The sequence below is a fragment of the Oryza glaberrima genome, chromosome 8 (genome assembly GCF_000147395.1).
Source record: "Oryza glaberrima chromosome 8, OglaRS2, whole genome shotgun sequence".
NCBI lineage: Eukaryota > Viridiplantae > Streptophyta > Magnoliopsida > Poales > Poaceae > Oryza > Oryza glaberrima.
Window position 1 is genome coordinate 18304994 of NC_068333.1, and position 18938 is coordinate 18323931.

General features: G+C 40.1%; 2 protein-coding genes and 1 pseudogene across 5 annotated transcripts; all 3 read right to left on the reverse strand.

The window, feature by feature from the left end:
* Nucleotides 1-636: 636 nt before the first annotated feature.
* On the reverse strand, nt 637-3624 carry LOC127781503 (uncharacterized; annotated as a pseudogene).
* Nucleotides 3625-10834: 7210 nt separating this feature from the next.
* LOC127782111 (14-3-3-like protein GF14-C) lies at nt 10835-13850 on the reverse strand. Its single transcript, XM_052309187.1, has 6 exons — nt 13766-13850; nt 12336-12747; nt 12169-12247; nt 11863-11985; nt 11296-11412; nt 10835-11202 (listed from the first exon to the last, which is right to left on the reverse strand). The coding sequence occupies exons 2-6, from the start codon at nt 12725-12727 to the stop codon at nt 11143-11145; spliced, it is 771 nt and encodes a 256-aa protein (XP_052165147.1). The 5' UTR covers nt 12728-12747; nt 13766-13850; the 3' UTR covers nt 10835-11142.
* A 1052-nt stretch (nt 13851-14902) lies between these two features.
* LOC127782190 (protein CURVATURE THYLAKOID 1A, chloroplastic-like) lies at nt 14903-18657 on the reverse strand. Of its 4 annotated transcripts, XR_008019140.1 has the most exons (7): nt 18501-18657; nt 18246-18402; nt 16765-16865; nt 16584-16691; nt 16404-16475; nt 15680-15956; nt 14903-15170 (listed from the first exon to the last, which is right to left on the reverse strand). XR_008019140.1 is itself a non-coding variant. In XM_052309262.1 (6 exons), exons 2-6 carry the CDS (start codon nt 18373-18375, stop codon nt 15888-15890), a joined length of 480 nt encoding a protein of 159 aa, XP_052165222.1. In that variant the 5' UTR covers nt 18376-18402; nt 18501-18657; the 3' UTR covers nt 15520-15887. The 4 variants fall into 4 exon arrangements, 3 of the variants coding, with proteins under 3 accessions (XP_052165222.1, XP_052165224.1, XP_052165223.1); XM_052309262.1 differs by lacking the exon at nt 14903-15170 and having other exon boundaries at nt 15520-15956; XM_052309264.1 differs by lacking the exon at nt 14903-15170 and having other exon boundaries at nt 15520-15956; nt 18246-18398; nt 18501-18653.
* Nucleotides 18658-18938: the final 281 nt, after the last annotated feature.

Sequence of the window (18938 nt, forward strand, 5' to 3'; positions counted from 1 at the left end):
GACCCACATAATATGGCCCGCACGGATGCCACAATCCATATATTATGGGCCGATCTTCTGTTGCATCTAATGGGCCGGGTCGCAGGTTCCCAAGGGGTCGGAACGCAGGGGGGTTTGCTTCATCTGATGTTCTGACGCAGCCACGCAGGGTGGTTCGCTCTTCGGATTTGGAGATTTCAAATTCATACAAATTTTGCTGTTACATGGAGACACGCCGTTCTAACTTCCAACCTGTTTAACCGCCACCAAGCTCATGCAATCCGGCAAAACTGTATACAACGATTTCACGTTCATACACAACTGATCTCAAAATTGTCTGATCAGACACAAGGAAATTCGAATTTTAGCAATTAATTTTGAGGCTGTTCAAATTGATGTCATTTCAACCATACTGTTTTTTTTGGAAAGTTGTCAAAAAAATGTCTACATTTAGTTTATTGTCAAATTTAGTAAATACATAAGAAATCCTGCCAAAATTTTGGCAATATTACCAACTTGCCAAAATTTGGTAAGGTTTATTTTGGCTATAATCTGAACATACCCTTTTAAGTCAAATTTAGGGGTTTCTTCATTGTAGACTATTTTTTTCACCATGGATTTTTAATTAACTGCTAATAGCACATGTATAGAAGTTTTACACATTATTTTTGGTTGCTTCATTCATTTTCTACATCTGTCATTCAAACGATCAGCCGTAGAATAAAAAAAAGGCATGAATTTTTATATCAAATCAATAAGTTAGCAGTACTATTATCATTTAAATGCACTAGCAAACATGACTAATTAATTGAGCGTAAACTGTTTCCAATCTATGCACACCACGATGAATTGATTGAATTCACATGATACTATATCACATGGTAACGCCGGCTTCATCGCCACTCCCATCGTCGAACAAGGTCCTCTTCCCTGCAAGATGGCCAAATCATCATCATCATCTACTAACCAAAGCCAGAAATGTTATAACATTAACCAAGATTGACTGCACAGCAAGTCATCACATCAGCTACAAATTAAGGCAAGAGCAGCACCTATGATGATGGTTAAACAATTAAAGATCAGCAACCTCTGCGTATTACCTGTGCTAGGCGTGTGCCACTTAGGAGTGTCGTCCTGATCTGGCACTGCCAATCCTGCGTCGTCCTTGTCACAACCAGCTCTCCCTATTCTTCGTTTCTTGCACCATGAAAAATCAGGCCATTTTGTGACGCGCAGAATGCGGCCTCCAATCTCGGACACGCCGTCACAGTGGAGCGCACCATTGTAGCTGCTCGCAACATCGTATCTTATGTATGCTTTCCTGTGAAATTTGGAAGAGCAGAGGTAAAATGGTAATGGAAGTCAAAAGGATAGTTGAAACAGGTAGAAAAGATATGCATGCAGGAACAGGTTTTTCTGACTTACCCTGTGCTTGTGCCATCTAGATTCACGGGAGTTACAAGTTTTTTCATATGATCGTTCGCTAAAATTTCTTCAAGTGCGTGCCTAATCTGAAATGGGAAAATTGTCGAGGGGAATTCCCTAGGGCCCATCACTCCAAAAGGCAAGCCAACGCAAGAAGGTTAAAAGGAAAGTATTCATCCGTTTCATATTATAAGATTTTCTAGCATTGTTCACATTTATATATATGTCTAGATTCATTAATATCTATATGAATGTGGGCAATGTTAGAAAGTCTTATAATGTGAAACGGAGGGAGTAGTTAGCAACAGTATAGTTACCGTTCCAATCTCGAGGGATGAATCAAAGCCGGTCACACATACAGTCTGCATTAAATAATTAGGCATTCTCTCCCCACGAGTAGGTATATCTCTGAACAATTCGGAAGAATTTGTGCAATGTTAACGAGGCAAAAACAATAGCATAGCGATAAAGCTGATGAAGTCACAGTTAACAGACATATACCTGAGAACAGCAAAGTCCTTGGGATCGAACCATGCAAGTTTTAAAGGGCGTCCCATCAGATGATATCCCATAAAATGGTAGTGCCTGAAAATCAATATAAACAGTGTTGTCATCCTCAAACATTGCAACATGAATCATGAGAAAATAAAAACTGTGCAGTGCTACACCAGGTATACAACACAAACAACAGAGATAAGGCTTTACACTCTCAGCAGCTTGTTCTGTAGAAAAATCAACAACTGCGAGATGCCTCGTGCTACTGAAATAAATACCAACAATCTCACCAATCTCCTGAAAAATGTTCTTCCTATAAACCAACAGTTGGAAATTTACAATCAATGGTTTAATTTTCAGAAAGAAAAGCAGTTATAATTTCAAAAGCCTTATACTTGATTATATTCAACATAATTGGCCATGCCCCAGCTAGCAATCATGGTCTGCTGTGGTACTTTCTCTTGGACTGTCTTTTGCGGGTGCTTTCGGCTGTACAGAACATCAGACCAGGATTACATGAAGTAACAAGGATTGATTTCTAGAAAGAACATTTAGATTTCGTGGAGGAGTCTGGAGTTTAAGAACATGAATTAAAAACATGATAATGTCCATCAAGGAAAAAAACATTGAGTACTTAACTAGTATTGGTTTTTTTCCCAAAAATTTTGCAATTCCATGAAAGAACAACTTTTATGGTAGTTCTGACTGAACACAAGCACATTGGCAGATAGCGCCAATAGCAACATAGAAGGATTAGTCCTTAGGAAATTTTAACTGGCATCGTAAGACCAGGTCAAAAATAGGAACTCAATTACATACTAGTATCTACTATATAAATGGGCACCAAAAGAAAAAAAAATCCATATATGCGGTATTAATAAACCATTAGTTAGTGAAAGATAAACAATTGGCCATCAGCCCAACATATACCATGATCCATGTCATTATGGGCATTTTCTTTGAAAGATTAATCAGATTGAATTGGAGGTAACAGTGATTAGGTCTGATTAGAACTATAACGGGTGTATATCCATCAGTTGCAGATCAGCTCCTCTGTTGAGAAAGTAGACATGGATATGAACAAGCCTGCCTGCCTGCCTCAATCATCACAAAGATACAAGTCCCTAGTAAAACGAGAGCCGTTCACCTATCCTCTTCTCCAACGTATGCAACGCAGGCGAAAAATTAATCACGGGAAATCGTTGCAGAGCAGACATGGGATGAGATGAGGGGAATAGATGGCATTCCGATATTATATTTGGATAAAATTTCACCTTCTTGGGGTGGCGATAAGGGCAACCGAAGATGATGTAGCGGCGGAAGTCTCTCGGGGGAGGGCGATGCCGGAGCGGGAGGCGGGGGCTGCTGGCCTCTCCTGCGCTGCAGCTGTAACCCGCCCAATGGTGGCCTGAGGACTCGCTCCCCGCTCGAGTCGTCTTCTCCCCCGTCGCCATTGTTGACGATCCCGATTCTTGTTTATGCGCTGAGCCCTTGGGAGGATTAGACATTAGGGCTTGTTCGTTTAATCCTCGCAAGGAAAAAATTGGAGGGGATTGATAAGAAAAAAATAATTTTCATATCATAATAGATATAAAATAAATTCTCTATAAATCTCCCTCAATCATCTTGTGAGAGGGATTAACTGACACCGCATGGTGAGACGCCTGCTAGCATATTTCAGCATGTATGAATACTAGTCAATAGTTTCAATCTATATTTTTTTTTCTTTTCTCATTCGCAGTGTACGCTGCACATGTCATGTCTATTCATACATGTCCACATGTAATTTTTTTTACTCATCTGCACCCTTTCTCCGCCTTTAAATATTTTTTTCTCCTAAAATAATTATCTAATCTACAATATGATTACATCATTGTATTCCTTACAATTAAATCTTTACCATAAGATATCACACGATTATATTTTGCTAAAAAATCAAACGATATTTCACCCATTACAAAAGTTTGTTTCAGTTCACTCTATAAAATGTTTTAGAGAAATACAACATTTAAAAATATGGGCTGCAACACTAGCAACCACTTATATGAAACACTGAGTCCTAATGAGTGAAAAAAAATCATATAAGAGATATAATATATTTATAAAAACCTGATATTGTTGAAATATTTTTATATCGCATATGAACACTAAACTATAATTATTGAAACATTATAAAATACTTGCTAAAACATTCCAAGAACACCACGTGCAATATTTGCAAATTAAATAGTAAAACATCATATGAATACTAGCCGAAACATTTAAATATAATAGGTGCAACGTTTGCAAATTAAAATAGTAAAACATCATATGAATACTAGCTGAAACATTTAAATGTAATAGGTGCAACATTTAAAAAATTCATGAATAAAGCTAAATATTTTTTTCATCGGATTATAGCCATGTTTGGTCATATTTTAAAGATTTAATTGCAACGAATTTAGTGGTGCAATCGAATCATGAATTGGAGAAGTAATTTAAGAGAAAAAATAGTTTAAAGTTTGCTCAAAGAAACTTAAACCAACCTAACTTTTGTTTTCTAGTATGGATGCATGGCTTCTGATGTTGTCCTGGTGTGTCTTCATGCGTTGGCGGAGGCTGAGGTGGGCGTCCGATTTTTAACTAAAAAATCGAACGTCCGATCCGTAGTCATCCCCTAATTGTCATGCATTAGACCTTCCAAGGCTCATTTGGATTGAACGATTTCCCCAGGGAGAATTGAAGGAATTCAATTCAGAATATTTTCTATCTGGCTCATTTGGTTTGAAGGAAGCTTCAAAGGAAATTCGTAGGATAAGAAAAATTCATCCACATTTTAGTGAAATTCTAGCGTAGCATGAGAGGGTTATAAGTTATAACCTCACGTTTTCCAGTTTCTTTGATCTCTCTCATTCTCTCTCTAACCAACATATAATCTCAAATTTCATCTCTCTCTATTAAACCAATATATAATCTCAAATTTCCTATGATGCATCCCAACGTATGATGCACATTAGACCATGTCTTTTTTATCCATATTGTACTTTGGACTAGGGTTAAACTACTTTATTGTGGGAATAAGATGATGGGGTTGTTCAGATTGTAGCAAAAAATATACCTTACCAAATTTTAGCAATGCCAAAATTTTGTTAAGTTGTCAATATTACCATAATTTTGACGAGATTTCATATGTATTCACCAAAGTTTCGTTAAAAACTAAATGTAGACATATCTTTGGCAATTTTCAAAAAGAAAATGAAAATGACATCAATCTGAACAGGCTCGATATCATCCTTCCCAGGACGAAGGCTCCAACTCCTTTGCTGCCCTGAGCTTGAGCATCACGCTCATGCTTGTCCCTTGCTGCCTTTGGTCCTATGCCCAAGCTGAGCTCAACCTCTATACCTCATCCATCCACCTTCGGATCCACCTCTTCTCCCAAATTTAGTACTCCCTCTATCCCACTATAGTGGCCATCCCATGAATGCTGACACAAATTAGCTTTGGGAGAAAATTACCAAAACACCCCCAAATCATTAGCTGCAGGTAGTCATTTCAAGATGCAGGGAATTGCCACATAAGCACCAACCACGTCCACAGAAGGGATAATTTAAACATATACAATTACTCCGTAATGGTGGCATGCACATAATTTGAATGCTCAGGCGGTAAAATTACAAGGGGCAAGTAACCTAGCTAGACCCACTAATTCAAAATACTCCATTGATGGTGTTTTGCTGCCAAGGTGTACCCTTTCATGTCCTATAAATTCTGAAGGAACCAAGCAGACAACCTTTTTCCATTGCATTCATCAAACTGTGTGGTAAACCAACTCAATGTCCAGACATCACAATCGCTATAGATCTAGACATTTGGAAGGCCTTTGCCTGACCTTAGGGCTGTCAACGAGCCGAGCTCGAGCCAAGCCTATAAAATGTTTGAACTTTTAGACCGGCTTGGTTCGAGCTCGATCAAGCTCAAGCTCGACTACCGAGCTTGATTTTTAAGTACAATAATGCATATTTCAAGGATAATATTTTAAAAAATAATTATTTTCTAGTTCATCATATTAATAGAAGAAGAAAAAAGAATAAAATAAATATATGACACCAATACAAGGCATACAAGTAACATATTTGATATCCTAATTTATTACATAAAAAAATCATATATTACTAGGCTCGTTGGAAGCTCGAGCTCGGCTTGACAAAGCCCACAAGCTTTGGGAGAGGCTCGGGCTTGGCTCGTTTGGAGCCCGAGACGAGCTCGAATCGAGCCTAGGATGAGTCGAGCTCTAGCAGCTTGCGAGCCTCGAGCTTTTTTGACAGCCCTACCTAACCTCAATGAAGCAGAAGACAATATAGAAGAAGGAAGGGTTGTTTCCCAGGTAGCTTACCTTGCTAGAGTTGCTTGGCATGGAAATGAACATGTTGTACTCCCTTTTGATCTGAACTTGCAAACTTTTGATCTCAACATGGAAGCTGCAGAAGAAGGAATGGATCTATGTTATTTTTACGTCATCTATTTTTTCTCAATGCATCACATGGATCTTTATCAGTGCATTAAATGTTGTTTGCAATACTTGATGATGATTGCATTATTCAATCTAGTTTAGAAAAAAATATATGGTATTCTATGACATGTGCAGCACACTCTACTCCCTCTGCCCCTCATGATCAGCACACACACATGATGTTAACAAAACAAAAGATTGGTACTACGATAATTTGACAGTTTAGCTCATCTACTTCCATTTTCTCCTAAATAATGTTAAATATTTAAGATTTTTGATTCATCAACACAACCACATCGACAAAGCAAGATTTGTGCATAGTTTGATTAGCAATTCAACCTACAGATTTTCATGTTATCATAAAAGAGAGAAGTACAAGGTAATTCAATGATCACTTTGTTGCACCCCCATCCATGAAGTTTCCCATCTGCATGAACTGCCATTGTATGCCTTCACCACCTGATTCATCACAGAAAAAAGGACCAGATAAATGACATATTCCTCCTCAAAAGGTTGTGTAAAATAGAATTATGACAGATAGCTACATTAAAAAATCATAGAAAGGGCAACTAATATTTCACAATGCATAAAAGAAAATCAACACATAGACATGAAGCCACAACATAACATTGTTGATTACGCTACATCAATACAAGCATAAGGTAGTACTGGAATCAATACTAAAAAAAGAGTGTAAACTTCAGTTGCATAGTTGTATGCCTAAGTCATGGATAATATATGGAATAGATAATATTGTTCTAACGTACAGTATGAGTCATGACATTGCATATCCTAAACATATACAATGTGCTTTGTGGCTAAGTAAAGGGTACTGACCAGCAAGTTGTTTTTTTCAGACAATGATCACCAACTCAAGGAGCACACCCTTCATGTTAATGCAAACGCAAATGAGAAACAAGGTATTGAACTAGGTAAAGTTCATGACTTTTTAATTAGTCAAGAATATGTTCATGTCCTTGATTTCGGTTGTGAATAAATCAGCATAATCTGATTAGCCACATTAACTTACCAAGTAAATAATTTTGTAGATGATGACGATGTTTTGCAACATGAGCTACAAGCCTTGGAGGATGACATTCAAGAGTATGGTGTGTACGCCGATGCTATCAATGTTGTGTTCAATGTAGACGAGTTGCTCGACTCAGATGAAGAAGAAAATGATGCAAATGCAAATGAGCCAATCAAGTCCAGAAAATTGACAAACCCACAAAGGCAAGGCATTTATGAATTGTTGCTTGCAAAAAGTATGGATGGAAAAGTAGAAAAGGGCAGCACACATGTAGTTGTTGAAGTGTCCAATATGAGCATACGTACAGTCCAACGTATTTGGAAGAGAGCACAGCTTTGCAGTGCACAAGGAGTACACGTTAATGTTGACTGAAGGAAGCGTTATAATTGTGGGCGCAAGAAGGTTGAAATAGACCTGTTAGTTGTAGCAGCAATTCCATTATAGCAAAGAACCACTATACGGTCACCTGCTGAAGCGCTAGGTGTGTCAAAAAGCACATTTCATAGATTGTTCAAAGAAGGGCATCTACGACGTCACTCTAACTCATTGAAGCCTTATTTGAAGGAAGCCAATAGAAAAGAAAGGTTGTGGTGGTGTGTTGGTATGTTAGACCATTGTACATTGCCAAACAACCCCAAATTTACTGAAATGGAAAACATTATCCACATAGGCCTTGTTTAGATCCCAAAAAATTTAGGACAAAAACGTCACATCGAATGTTTGGACACATGCATAGGGCATTACATGGGAAAAAAAACCAATTGCACAGTTTGCATGTAAAATGCGAGACGAATCTTTTGAGCCTAATTACGCCATGATTTGACAATGTGATGCTACAGTCAACATTTGCTAATGATGGATTAATTAGGCTTAATAAATTCGTCTTGCAGTTTACAGGTAGAATCTGTAATTTGTTTTGTTATTACTCTACGTTTAATACTTCAAATGTGCATCCATATACTTCAAAAACTTTACACCCAAAGAACTAAACACACCCATAGATGAAAAATGGTTTAACGCCACCAAAAAGGACAAGACTTACTACCTACATCCTCTTGAGGAGGAGCTGTATAGGATTGTCCAAAACAAGAATGCAATTGAGAAAGTAATGTTCTTGTCGGTGGTTGTGAGACCTAGGTATAATGATGAAGGTAACTGCACTTTTGATGGAATGATAGGCATTTGGCCTTTTGTTAGAAAGGTAACACATCCTTCTTACATGTATTGTTTGCTTATATTTATTTTTGTTTTTCTGATGTACTAATAGGAACCCGTCCAAAGGAGTAGCCGTAACAAAGAAAGGGGGACACTTGTAACAAAGACTTAAGGTTGGTAGAGACACTATGAGATCATCCATGATCTCTAAAGTTCTCCCAGCTATTAGACTATGTCGGCCCCAAGAAGATGCAAGAATAACAATATTTATTCATCGGGATAATGCTAGAATGGATGTCCCAATCGATGATGAACAATTTGGTTTTGCAGTAGCTCTAATGGGTCTTGATATTCGCTTCGTGAATCAACCACCAAATTCCCCTAATATGAATTGTCTAGACCTTGGCTTCTTTGCCTCACTTCAGTCCTTAACATCTACTAGGGTCTCTAGCAACATGGAGGAGCTAGTAGAGAATGTTCACAAGGAATATAATGACTACAATCCAAACACTCTTAATAGAGTGTTCGTGGCACTACAAAGCTGCTACATCGTGGTAATGAAAGCTAGTAGAGGGAATAAGTACAAGATCCCTCACATGAACAAAGAGAGTCTAGAGGCACTTGGCATTCTTCCTAAAGCGCTTTTTTGTCATCATCCGCTCTATGAGAGAGCCATACAGCTTATGGTTTACTAATTGTGTACTTGTGTCATCTATGTACATGTGCATCTATGTAATTGTGGAAACTAAATATATAAGTTGTTTGCTTGTATTAATGCTTTATCCCATGTTATATTAACAAGTTGATTGTTCATATGTGCAATCACAAAAAAAAAAGAATGAGTACTGATATCGAATAAAGATACATATGGCATTTCATTAAGATGTTTTCATAACCATAGTTCCAAAAGATGCCACCAAAAAAGAAACACATCACATATAGCATCATAGGATGAACTATGCACCCCAATCATTATGACTTCATACTTTAGACTAATAACAAGCATAGTAGAAAAAAAGGGACCAGTGGGTGACCTGGTCGACCTCTCGGTTTGACGGTCCGCTGGTCCAACCGTGAACCGAACGGTCGAACCGCAGTTTAATACATATATGTACAACGTATATAATTGCTCAATCATAAGTGCTTGGATGGCTCGGTGGTTACCGCCACTTGCTTCTATCATGGAGACCTGAGATTGAACCCTCATAGGAGCATGTTTCCTCTGATTTTTACTAACCAAAACGTTGTTGGCAGGCTAATTGGGCCACATTAAGGCCCATCTCAATATTGGTGTTGCCTTGTTCGGTCGGACCGATGGCGGTTTAATGGCCGGTTCATAGAAAAACTACCCGGTTCAACCGGTTCAAAGCGAGTCACATGCATGCCCGGTCCGGTTTAATGTTTCGAATCGAACGACGAAGATCTTTGGTTCCGGTTGAACCGCCGGTCCAGTTTTTTCCAATATGATAACAAGTTGTAGATAGATGGCACATTATTCATGTCACACGGTACTAGATATTCATGTCACACGGTACTAGATGGGCCCACTTCTTTTTTTATGAGTACTTTCGCTGTTGGGGACTTGGGCATCAACCTTTATGGGACAACTTCTACAACGTAAAACGACCACTAAAGTGGGACAGAAGGAGTAGCACACACTTGACTTATGGAGGAAAGGAGGAAGAAGATGCTTTTGATGACCGACATATCACCAACTAGTCCAGTCCAAAATGCAATCTTCAAGGAGTAGCACACACTTGACTTATGGAGGAAAGGAGGAAGAAGATGCTTTTGATGACTGACATATCACCAACTAGTCCAGTCCAAAATGCAATCTTCGGTAACAAAGCATATGGTCCAGCTTCTCTCCATGTGGGCCAGGGCAATTAGCAGCTAAGCGCTGGTACCAATCGTACGTATAGTGATTTTCAAAGTGAAAATACTTACGACTACCTATTCCAATATGCAACATAGGTAACAAACACTAGCCCAAGGTGCAATTCACTCTTTCAGAAATCCTGATGTCCAAATAAGCTCTCAAGATCTTTTTTTTCTTATTATAATAAAAATTAAAAAGATTAGGTGTCCCGTTCCAAATAAAATAACTCCGCAACGCATAAACGTATCGGTTCGGCTCATTTTGGGTCTTTTGTTTCAAACCACTCGAAGTTGGAACAATATTTTCGAGCCCACCGAAAGGCAATCGACGACATCCCAATTCAACAACGCACTAGGGCAGACAAACAACATCGAGGAGGTGGACGACAAACTTTAAATATTGCTCAATAAAACACTATCTGGAGACAACACACACGAGAGTCATATCCAGAAGAAAACAATCAGCCCAGACGGACCACTAGCACCAAATGCAAAGCAATGGGAAGAACTAATTCGACCGCTACCACCCTAGTAAAAACCAGAGAAGAGAGAGGAGGGGGGGACAGGAAGAAAAACATTCTAGTAGAACAGGAGAAGAATCCATCCATCATGGTGACAGCAGCATGAGGCATCTAAATCAATGGTCTCCAATAACATGCGGAGCCATCGATCGATCGATCTTCCCATTTTACTGGCCCTCGCCGGCGTCGCCCTTGGAGGCTTCTTTCACCTCATCACCACCGTCCTCCTGCCACAGATAGTTTCACAAGGTAAAATTAGCAAGTTGCTCATTAGGTCGATGGATTTTGCAGAAGGAAGCTTATGATGGGTTGAGAGGTACCGTGAGGTCAGAGGTCCAGAGGGTCAAGTTGTCCCTCAGGAGCTGCATGATCAAAGTGCTGTCCTTGTAAGACTCCTCCCCAAGGGTATCCAACTCGGAGATAGCTTCGTCAAACGCCTGTAGCAAACGGTTCATCAGTCACATTTATTTAGAGTTGATATAGCGACAAACGTCCAGATGGCAAAAAAGTCAGGGTTCATACAAGAAGCAGACAAATCAAGGACCAGCGATTCAACAATGCATAAAACAAAATAGTTTGTTCAGATTTGACAAACCTATATTTATCATGCTTACTTTTTTGTTGGCTTTGGCCCCATTAAAATAATTACCACACTATGAGCTATCACTAGGCAAATACTACCACGTGCACAAATACAAATTTAATCAACAATAAGCAGGGGAAGAATATCCAAGTTAAAGCAGGAAACTATAGTGTTTAATGACCAGCAAGTTAACTTCAAAGTATAAATTCAAATTAATATCATACAACATATCCTAAAGCACAGAAACCTCATACTAATGACACAATCATGATTATATTGAAGAGAAGAGCAAATGACCACCAACCTGCTTAGCAAGGTTGCAAGCCTTGTCTGGAGAGTTTAGAATCTCGTAGTAGAACACAGAGAAGTTAAGTGCCAGTCCAAGCCTTATGGGATGGGTGGGAGCAAGATCCGCCAGAGCAATATCCTACATAGAAAAACGTGGGACAGACAATTTCAGAAAGCATTGCCTGAATCGACTAAGCAGTCAATGAAATGCATTTATTACCAGATGGAGACATGTACTAATTAATTGCTAGAGTAATAAAATGAGAAGTGAATCAGTGGTATAGCATATATGTTATCTCAGAATTAAAATAAATCAACCTACCTGAGCAGCCTTGTAAGCCACCATTGTGCTCTCAGCAGCTTCCTTTCTCTCGGCACCAGTCTTAAATTCTGCAAGGTACCTGCAAATTATAAACTAACCAAATTAGAATAGTCAATATAAACTAAGGATTCAGTTGTTTTTATGATAAGTGCTGCATCATTCCCAACCTGTGGTAATCACCCTTCATCTTGAGGTAAAACACCTTAGATTCTGCAGCAGTAGATGAGGGCACAAGGTGTGAGTCAAGCAACTTCAGGATACCATCGCAAATCTTGCTCAGCTCAGCTTCAATCTTGCCACGGTACTCCTTGATCAGAGTAACATGTTCCTCATTGCCACGACCCTCCTCCTTCTGTTCAATGGATGAGACAATACGCCAGGAGGCACGGCGGGCACCAATCACATTCTTGTAAGCAACAGACAAGAGGTTGCGCTCCTCAACAGTGAGCTCTTCCACATCTACAGTCTTTGCAACCTTCTCCATGTACTCAACCATCTCCTCATACCTTTCAGCCTGCTCGGCCAGCTTGGCCATGTAGACATTCTCCTCCCGAGACATTTTGACCAATTAAGGGATTACTGTAGCCAGATAAAAAGGTACTGATAAGCATTCACCAACATTAATCATCTGAAAGCCACGGGGTCTCTCCAGAAGGTATAATTGTACAAAACAGATCATGTTCCCATTCATATCAAGGATGTTCATTTGTTGAGAAATGAATAATTAAACAATTGTGAATAATTCTACTGAATCCTACAAATTCCATCAAATATTTAATACTAACTCTTTTTAAAGGCTGTAACAAATGAATAAGCCAATATCATGTCCAAATTCAAAATATTTCATAATCTCAACTAAGTTGTATTTGTAATCACTAAAAATTGTTCAATACAGAAAGAACTAACAGAAACTCAATTACAGCCTTATAATGAGGGATATATCTAAACATTGCAGATCAATAAATCATAAACATGGCTAGGCTAGATCTAAACGTCGCATCAATCCACCCACGAGACAAACACTGATTTTCCACAAACCAAGACCACCTACCTCCCAATCCAGATAAAAAAATTATCACCCCAATACCGAGCAGGCGTGCACCTTTCACCGCTACATATATATAGATCCCCACACTATTAACAGATTAAACCTAGATCTAATCCGTGGATCAAACGCAGCTAATAACCGATATCATCAACATACTTCCACAATAAATAAATAAATAAATAAATAAATCTGTCTAACGTTTCCAAATCCCCAACAGACGTTTGCTCAACTCAGAGATGATAATCCAAAAAAAGCAAAAAACAAAAATCCCCACTTCTAAACGAGACGAAGCTCGCCAAACAGAGCGGATCTACTCCCCTCGCGTGCACGGGATCGCAGATCTCACGAATCCAATCCCATCCAAATCACCCATCACCACCGAGCACACCAGATCTAGCCCAAAACCACATCCCACAGTCCAGAACCCACCACCCCAAAAAAATCGCCAAAAAAAAAAAACATCGCCGCACGCCTTCCCGTGAGATCGAGCACGCCTAGAAATGCAACCGCGAGAGGAAGAGGAAGAGAAAAAATTCCGGCAACCCTAACCTTCGGTGGCGGCGGCGGCGAGGCGGGTCGGGTTCGAGTGGTCTCGTGGATGCGAATGCTTTTTGTTCGGCGGAGAGGAGGGGTTGGGAAGACGGGTGCTTTTATAGCAGGGAGGCTTGGCACGGGAGCCAATGGTGTGGCGCCACGTGTGCGGCGAGCCAGGCTGGACAGCGGATGACATGTGGGGGACGGGTCGCGCCTGGGCCCACGTGTCAGTGGGGGGTATGGTTGGGCGGGTCTGGTTGGCCTCGGTGCGCGCGGTCGGTGGGGGATATACCCTTCCTCCTCCTAGCTCGTGAGATACGCGTTTTTTCGTATGACATGTGGGCCCTGGAGTTGGTGGGGCCGACGTGTCTGTGTGATGACCTGATAATGTGCTGAAAAAGAATGTTTTTTTTTTAGTTTTATTTTAGGGGCTGATATAAGTGGAAGCGCACCATGGGTGATGCAAATTGCAAAATGACCTGTGATCTCAACTCAAAAGGGGAAAAAATAAACAACTCTGGCAAAAAAACATTATAATGTTCATGGAATGGGAGTTATAAATTAACAAATTAACAGTTATAAAATCTATTATAATAAATAATAATTTTATAATGTTTCCTAAGCTGTATTGCACGGCATATATTAATGGCTTTTGCTGACTTCAGAATTCTGACCCCCCCTTCATCTGTTGTTTCAAGGTCTAGAGAAGAAAAGGTCAGAGAAAAGCTGTTTACCAAATACCTTTTCTTATTTCCTAAAAGGATTCTTTTGATGTTGAACTGCTTAGTGGTCTAAAAGTCTTCCTACAAGGAAAAATTTGTCACCGAGAACAAGTGGAGATTTTGCATCTATATATATTTTTTATAATTCTAAGTCTTAAATGTATTGTATTAGCTATCTAAAACCTGGGGCGGACCTAGAGCAAGGAAATAATGTACAGTTGTACTTCCAAAATTTTTGACAAACAATATGTGATTTAATAGGTAGAAGTATAATAGTACATGTATATACCATTAGGTGGGTCAATAAGAGCATTGTTAAGCCCAAATTCATCCTTTCCAGAATTTTATAGTTTGCCTCGTACCAACCACCCCAGCTAGAAAACCAAAATGAACTTGTGAACCTAAAAAATCATAAATGTGGCTTGGTGAATTATGGGCATTGTCTAGCTGGCATGCGTTTAAACTAGACAGGACAAATATGGACAGTTTGATTTTCTGACAGAAAAAAACAGAGGCCTCTCGTCTTTCTGACGATCCTTAAAAAAAGTTACAATGAAAAATAGAAACAGGAGACGTGCCTAAACAAATTATTTCACCCGTACATGTCCTTGTCAAAGAAAACACTAAAATCCCTCATATCCAAGTTGCAGCCATTGCCCATTGCTGTCGATCTTCTCTTTCAAACTCCTTACGTGTCCCTGTCCAGAGACAGGCACAGCACAGTCAGCTCGAAAATATCAGGTTAGTTTCCATCTTAATGGCAGAAAAGGATGCCATTTCCACCGAAGCAAATCTGGAAAGCAATGTGTATGATGCAAATCCAGAATTGACACGTAATTGACAGCATCCATACGGCAAGATCTCAGATAAGCATCGAGACTCATGTCATATGCAGCATTGAAATCAAATGGAAAATAATTCTTGCATGAGGCTACAGGGCACACACACAAAGACAATGGCTGGTGGCAACAGACTAACTACCCTGAATTAACATGCACAGAAGAATCAACTCTCTTAACCGGTCAACTAGCAAGAGGATACATGCTGTTGGCACAAGAACAGAAATCTTCTCGGACTACTGAATTTATTTCAAATAATTGCTTGTACTACAGCTTAAACTTATCAGTTCTGGCTTAAACTTAGCAGTAGTAACATACAGCTGAATCATTGGGGAAAGGAAGCCAGCCAACAAACAGGACCAGCTGACCTCCATATCAGAAGAATCACAAGCATTTTAGCGCAGCCATAAATGTGGAGATCTGTTCAGAAGTCAGATGATACTGCAAACCCCGCTGAGCTGCAGACAGTACAGAAGATGTGGGAGGCCATAAACATCAATAACGCTTCCAGCATTTACATGAGAAAAAACAAAAGGCTCTAATGACAACGTTCAAGCAGAGAAACAGGATACACAGCTATTCCTCATTTCCAGTGATCCTTTTCTTTAGAGCATCAAAGCCATTGGCCAGTTCTTCCCGGTTTTCCTGCCAGAAACAATACAGGCTGTAAGGGAAACAAACATTTGAGTACAACTAAAACATGAAGTAGATCTGGGTCATACTCAGACAAATAAAAAAGGCACAGCCACGTATTTATCTACGTGCGACAGTAAGTTGCACCAAATCATATTTGACATTCAAATGGTAAGTAGTAGGAGTATAACTTTTCTCTAGGATAAAAACAAACGGAATTGACTTGGGATGGAGCTGTGATAGACATGGCAAAGCTAGGTATGTCAGGCATGGACAATTGTCAATTGAACCGACGTGATCTGTACTACTGACCCCATCAATACCAAGTTGTGCATCCTCCACGGTTCAACCAACAGCCTTTTAGGTTTGCACAGCTAAGTTAAATGGACAAGACTCAAGAAACTCGTGCTGAATAGCTCAAAAGCAGCTTCACTGACAGCCCACATGATTCAAGATTACCTTGAAGAGCAGGTAGCGGTACACAAACCATCCCGAGTAGCCAAGCCCAACTAGCTCCAGTATGTTCGGAAGCTACATGAAGGAAGAGTAGTTAGATAAACAAGTGACACCATGACTAGGACAGCATTTTGCAGCAGCTACAAGTAAATGGGGGAATAGCAATATAAGCTGGGCATATACCACTGGAACTGAATCGACAGCTTTGACAACAATCGAGGATAGCCAGACAGCGATGATTGCTCCGCCTCCGTAATAGAGAACAGAGGACTTGTTCTCAATAGCATCCCACTGTGTTGTGGTCATAGCAATCATAAGATTACTGACTCAGTGAAATACATTGTGTTCTCCCAAGTGAACATACCTTCTCTTTGAGCTCAGAAAGGATCTCATCGTCCTCATCAGAACTACTCTCTTCTGAAGATCGCATGGCTTGTACCTGGAGTTGAGCGATCTTCGGGGAATCTGCTAAAATTTGATTTCTTAGTGTACTTGTACACTTTCTCAGCCACATAGTTTGGAGGGTGGCCATCAAACAGATGCCGCAATATTGCTAAACAACTTTGCCAAACAAGTCACAATCATTGTATAGATCTTCTACCCTTGTATACTAAGTGAAACGTATGCCTTCTTTTTCTCTCCTTGAGAAACAGGCTTCTCAATCTTTTTATTGAAAAGGCCAAGTTTTTTAAAGAACTAAAAGAAAACACATGATTCTTTAAATTGTATTTATATTTTGTCCCTACAGATTCAGCCGATGAGATACTTTTAGAACGTGGTTTGGTAGCTTGAGTTTTTGAATTGTCCACAACATAAACAACACAGATACACTGACTGTAAATAGAAAGAGCTAATTACAATCACCACTTGTTCATCAGTCTGAAAATATGATGTGGTGGCTCTCAGTGAAAGTAATATAAGCATTTTGATATGCACTTGATAGTGCAGTGGCAAGGGATCCCATATACAGGGTTTCAACTTTCAACCCTGAGGTCCCATGTTCAATCCTCAACACGCTTACAATTTCTTCTTAAAAAATGTTTGGAGAGACAACTCTCCCGCCAAATCTTTTTTTTTTTTTTTGTAATACAAGCATTTTGTCAAGCATTGACAATTCTCTCTTGTCAGAAATACTTAAACAGGTAGCAGTGATTTCATACCCTGAACATAGGAAATCAATGATAAATCACACTAGCCCAAAACTAGGACGTTCTTGGATGAGAGCACTTCTTTGAAAATTTATAGAGCAGAAAAGAAATATGTGGTAACCAAAACTATTAAGTAATTGGGTTGGGTGCACTCAGGTCAGTGAGAGGTTTTCTCATATGTTGTTGCTTAACTTGTACATTAATTCTTGATCTCTACAGTGAAGCGCAAAGGATTACATGTGCAAAGTGATTTTTGCAGTATTTTACTGTAAAGAGTACTGGTGGTTAGCAGCAAATACACTTCCAACATTAGAGCTATCATCAGTATATATGCTTTGCCCTTAGTGTTCGGCAACATGTCAACATAATACTAGACATTCAGGTTACCCTGAAGTCTTCTGTGAACAACTTGCCCTCCCACTTTGTAGAGTAATACTCAGCTTAACAAGGATCAGAAGCAAGAACTTCAATGTGGGTGGTTACTCACTTACTCTACACCAATCACAACCAAATGCTGCATTCTACTAGCCAGCCAAGGCGATTCTAATATCGAGTCCCAAAATGGAGCTCAACCGTTGTTGATCCAGCTTTATGCTTGCACTCCAGTATCCAATTTTTTCTAATCCCCTTTCCTAAGAACGATTTGACCTCGTGTGTGTCGATCTGGGATCCAAAGCATATGGCGAGAAGTGGTTACCTTCGCAGCGAAGGGAGGGCGTCGTCTTCACGCGGGGAGTGAGCCGGCGGCGGCGCATAGGAGCTCGGGGGACAGCAATCGGACGGCAAAGAGACGCCGGCGGCGCCGCGGCGGCGACCATCCCGGCCATCTCGGCAACCGCCACTACCTACCCTACCTTCAGTGGATGCAGGCGTCAGCGTCACGGATCGAGCAAACGCTGCGAGAGGGTTGAGAAGCGCGCTGCTGGAAGCTGCGGGAAGGAAGAACGCATACCGCACGGAGGTGGGGTGGCGGCGGCGGCGTCGCCGGCGAGGTCGCTCCGGCGAGAATGGCTCTCGCTGGCACGCGCGGTGTGAACAAAGCAAACTCGATAAGCGCCGTCCGATCGGAGTTTGGCGGCCCAGATCGACCAAGGGCAAGAGGTGGTAGGTGTAGGGTAGGGACTAGGGAGTAGGGAGGATTTGTGGCTGACCGTTGCGACCCCAATTTCCAATCCAAATTTCTCAACCCCTCAGGGTCAAAAATTTAAGATTATTTTTTGTTTGAATTTCGTCATCCAGATCTCGTAGCTCTAAAATCTAAACCGACCAGTTTCTGTTGAATGTAGTTCAATTGGGCTGTGTCTAGTTTCACGCTAAAATTGAAAGTTTTAAAAAAAAGTTACAAGTTTATATTTGTAGAAAAGTTTGGATGTGATGGAAAAGTTAAAAG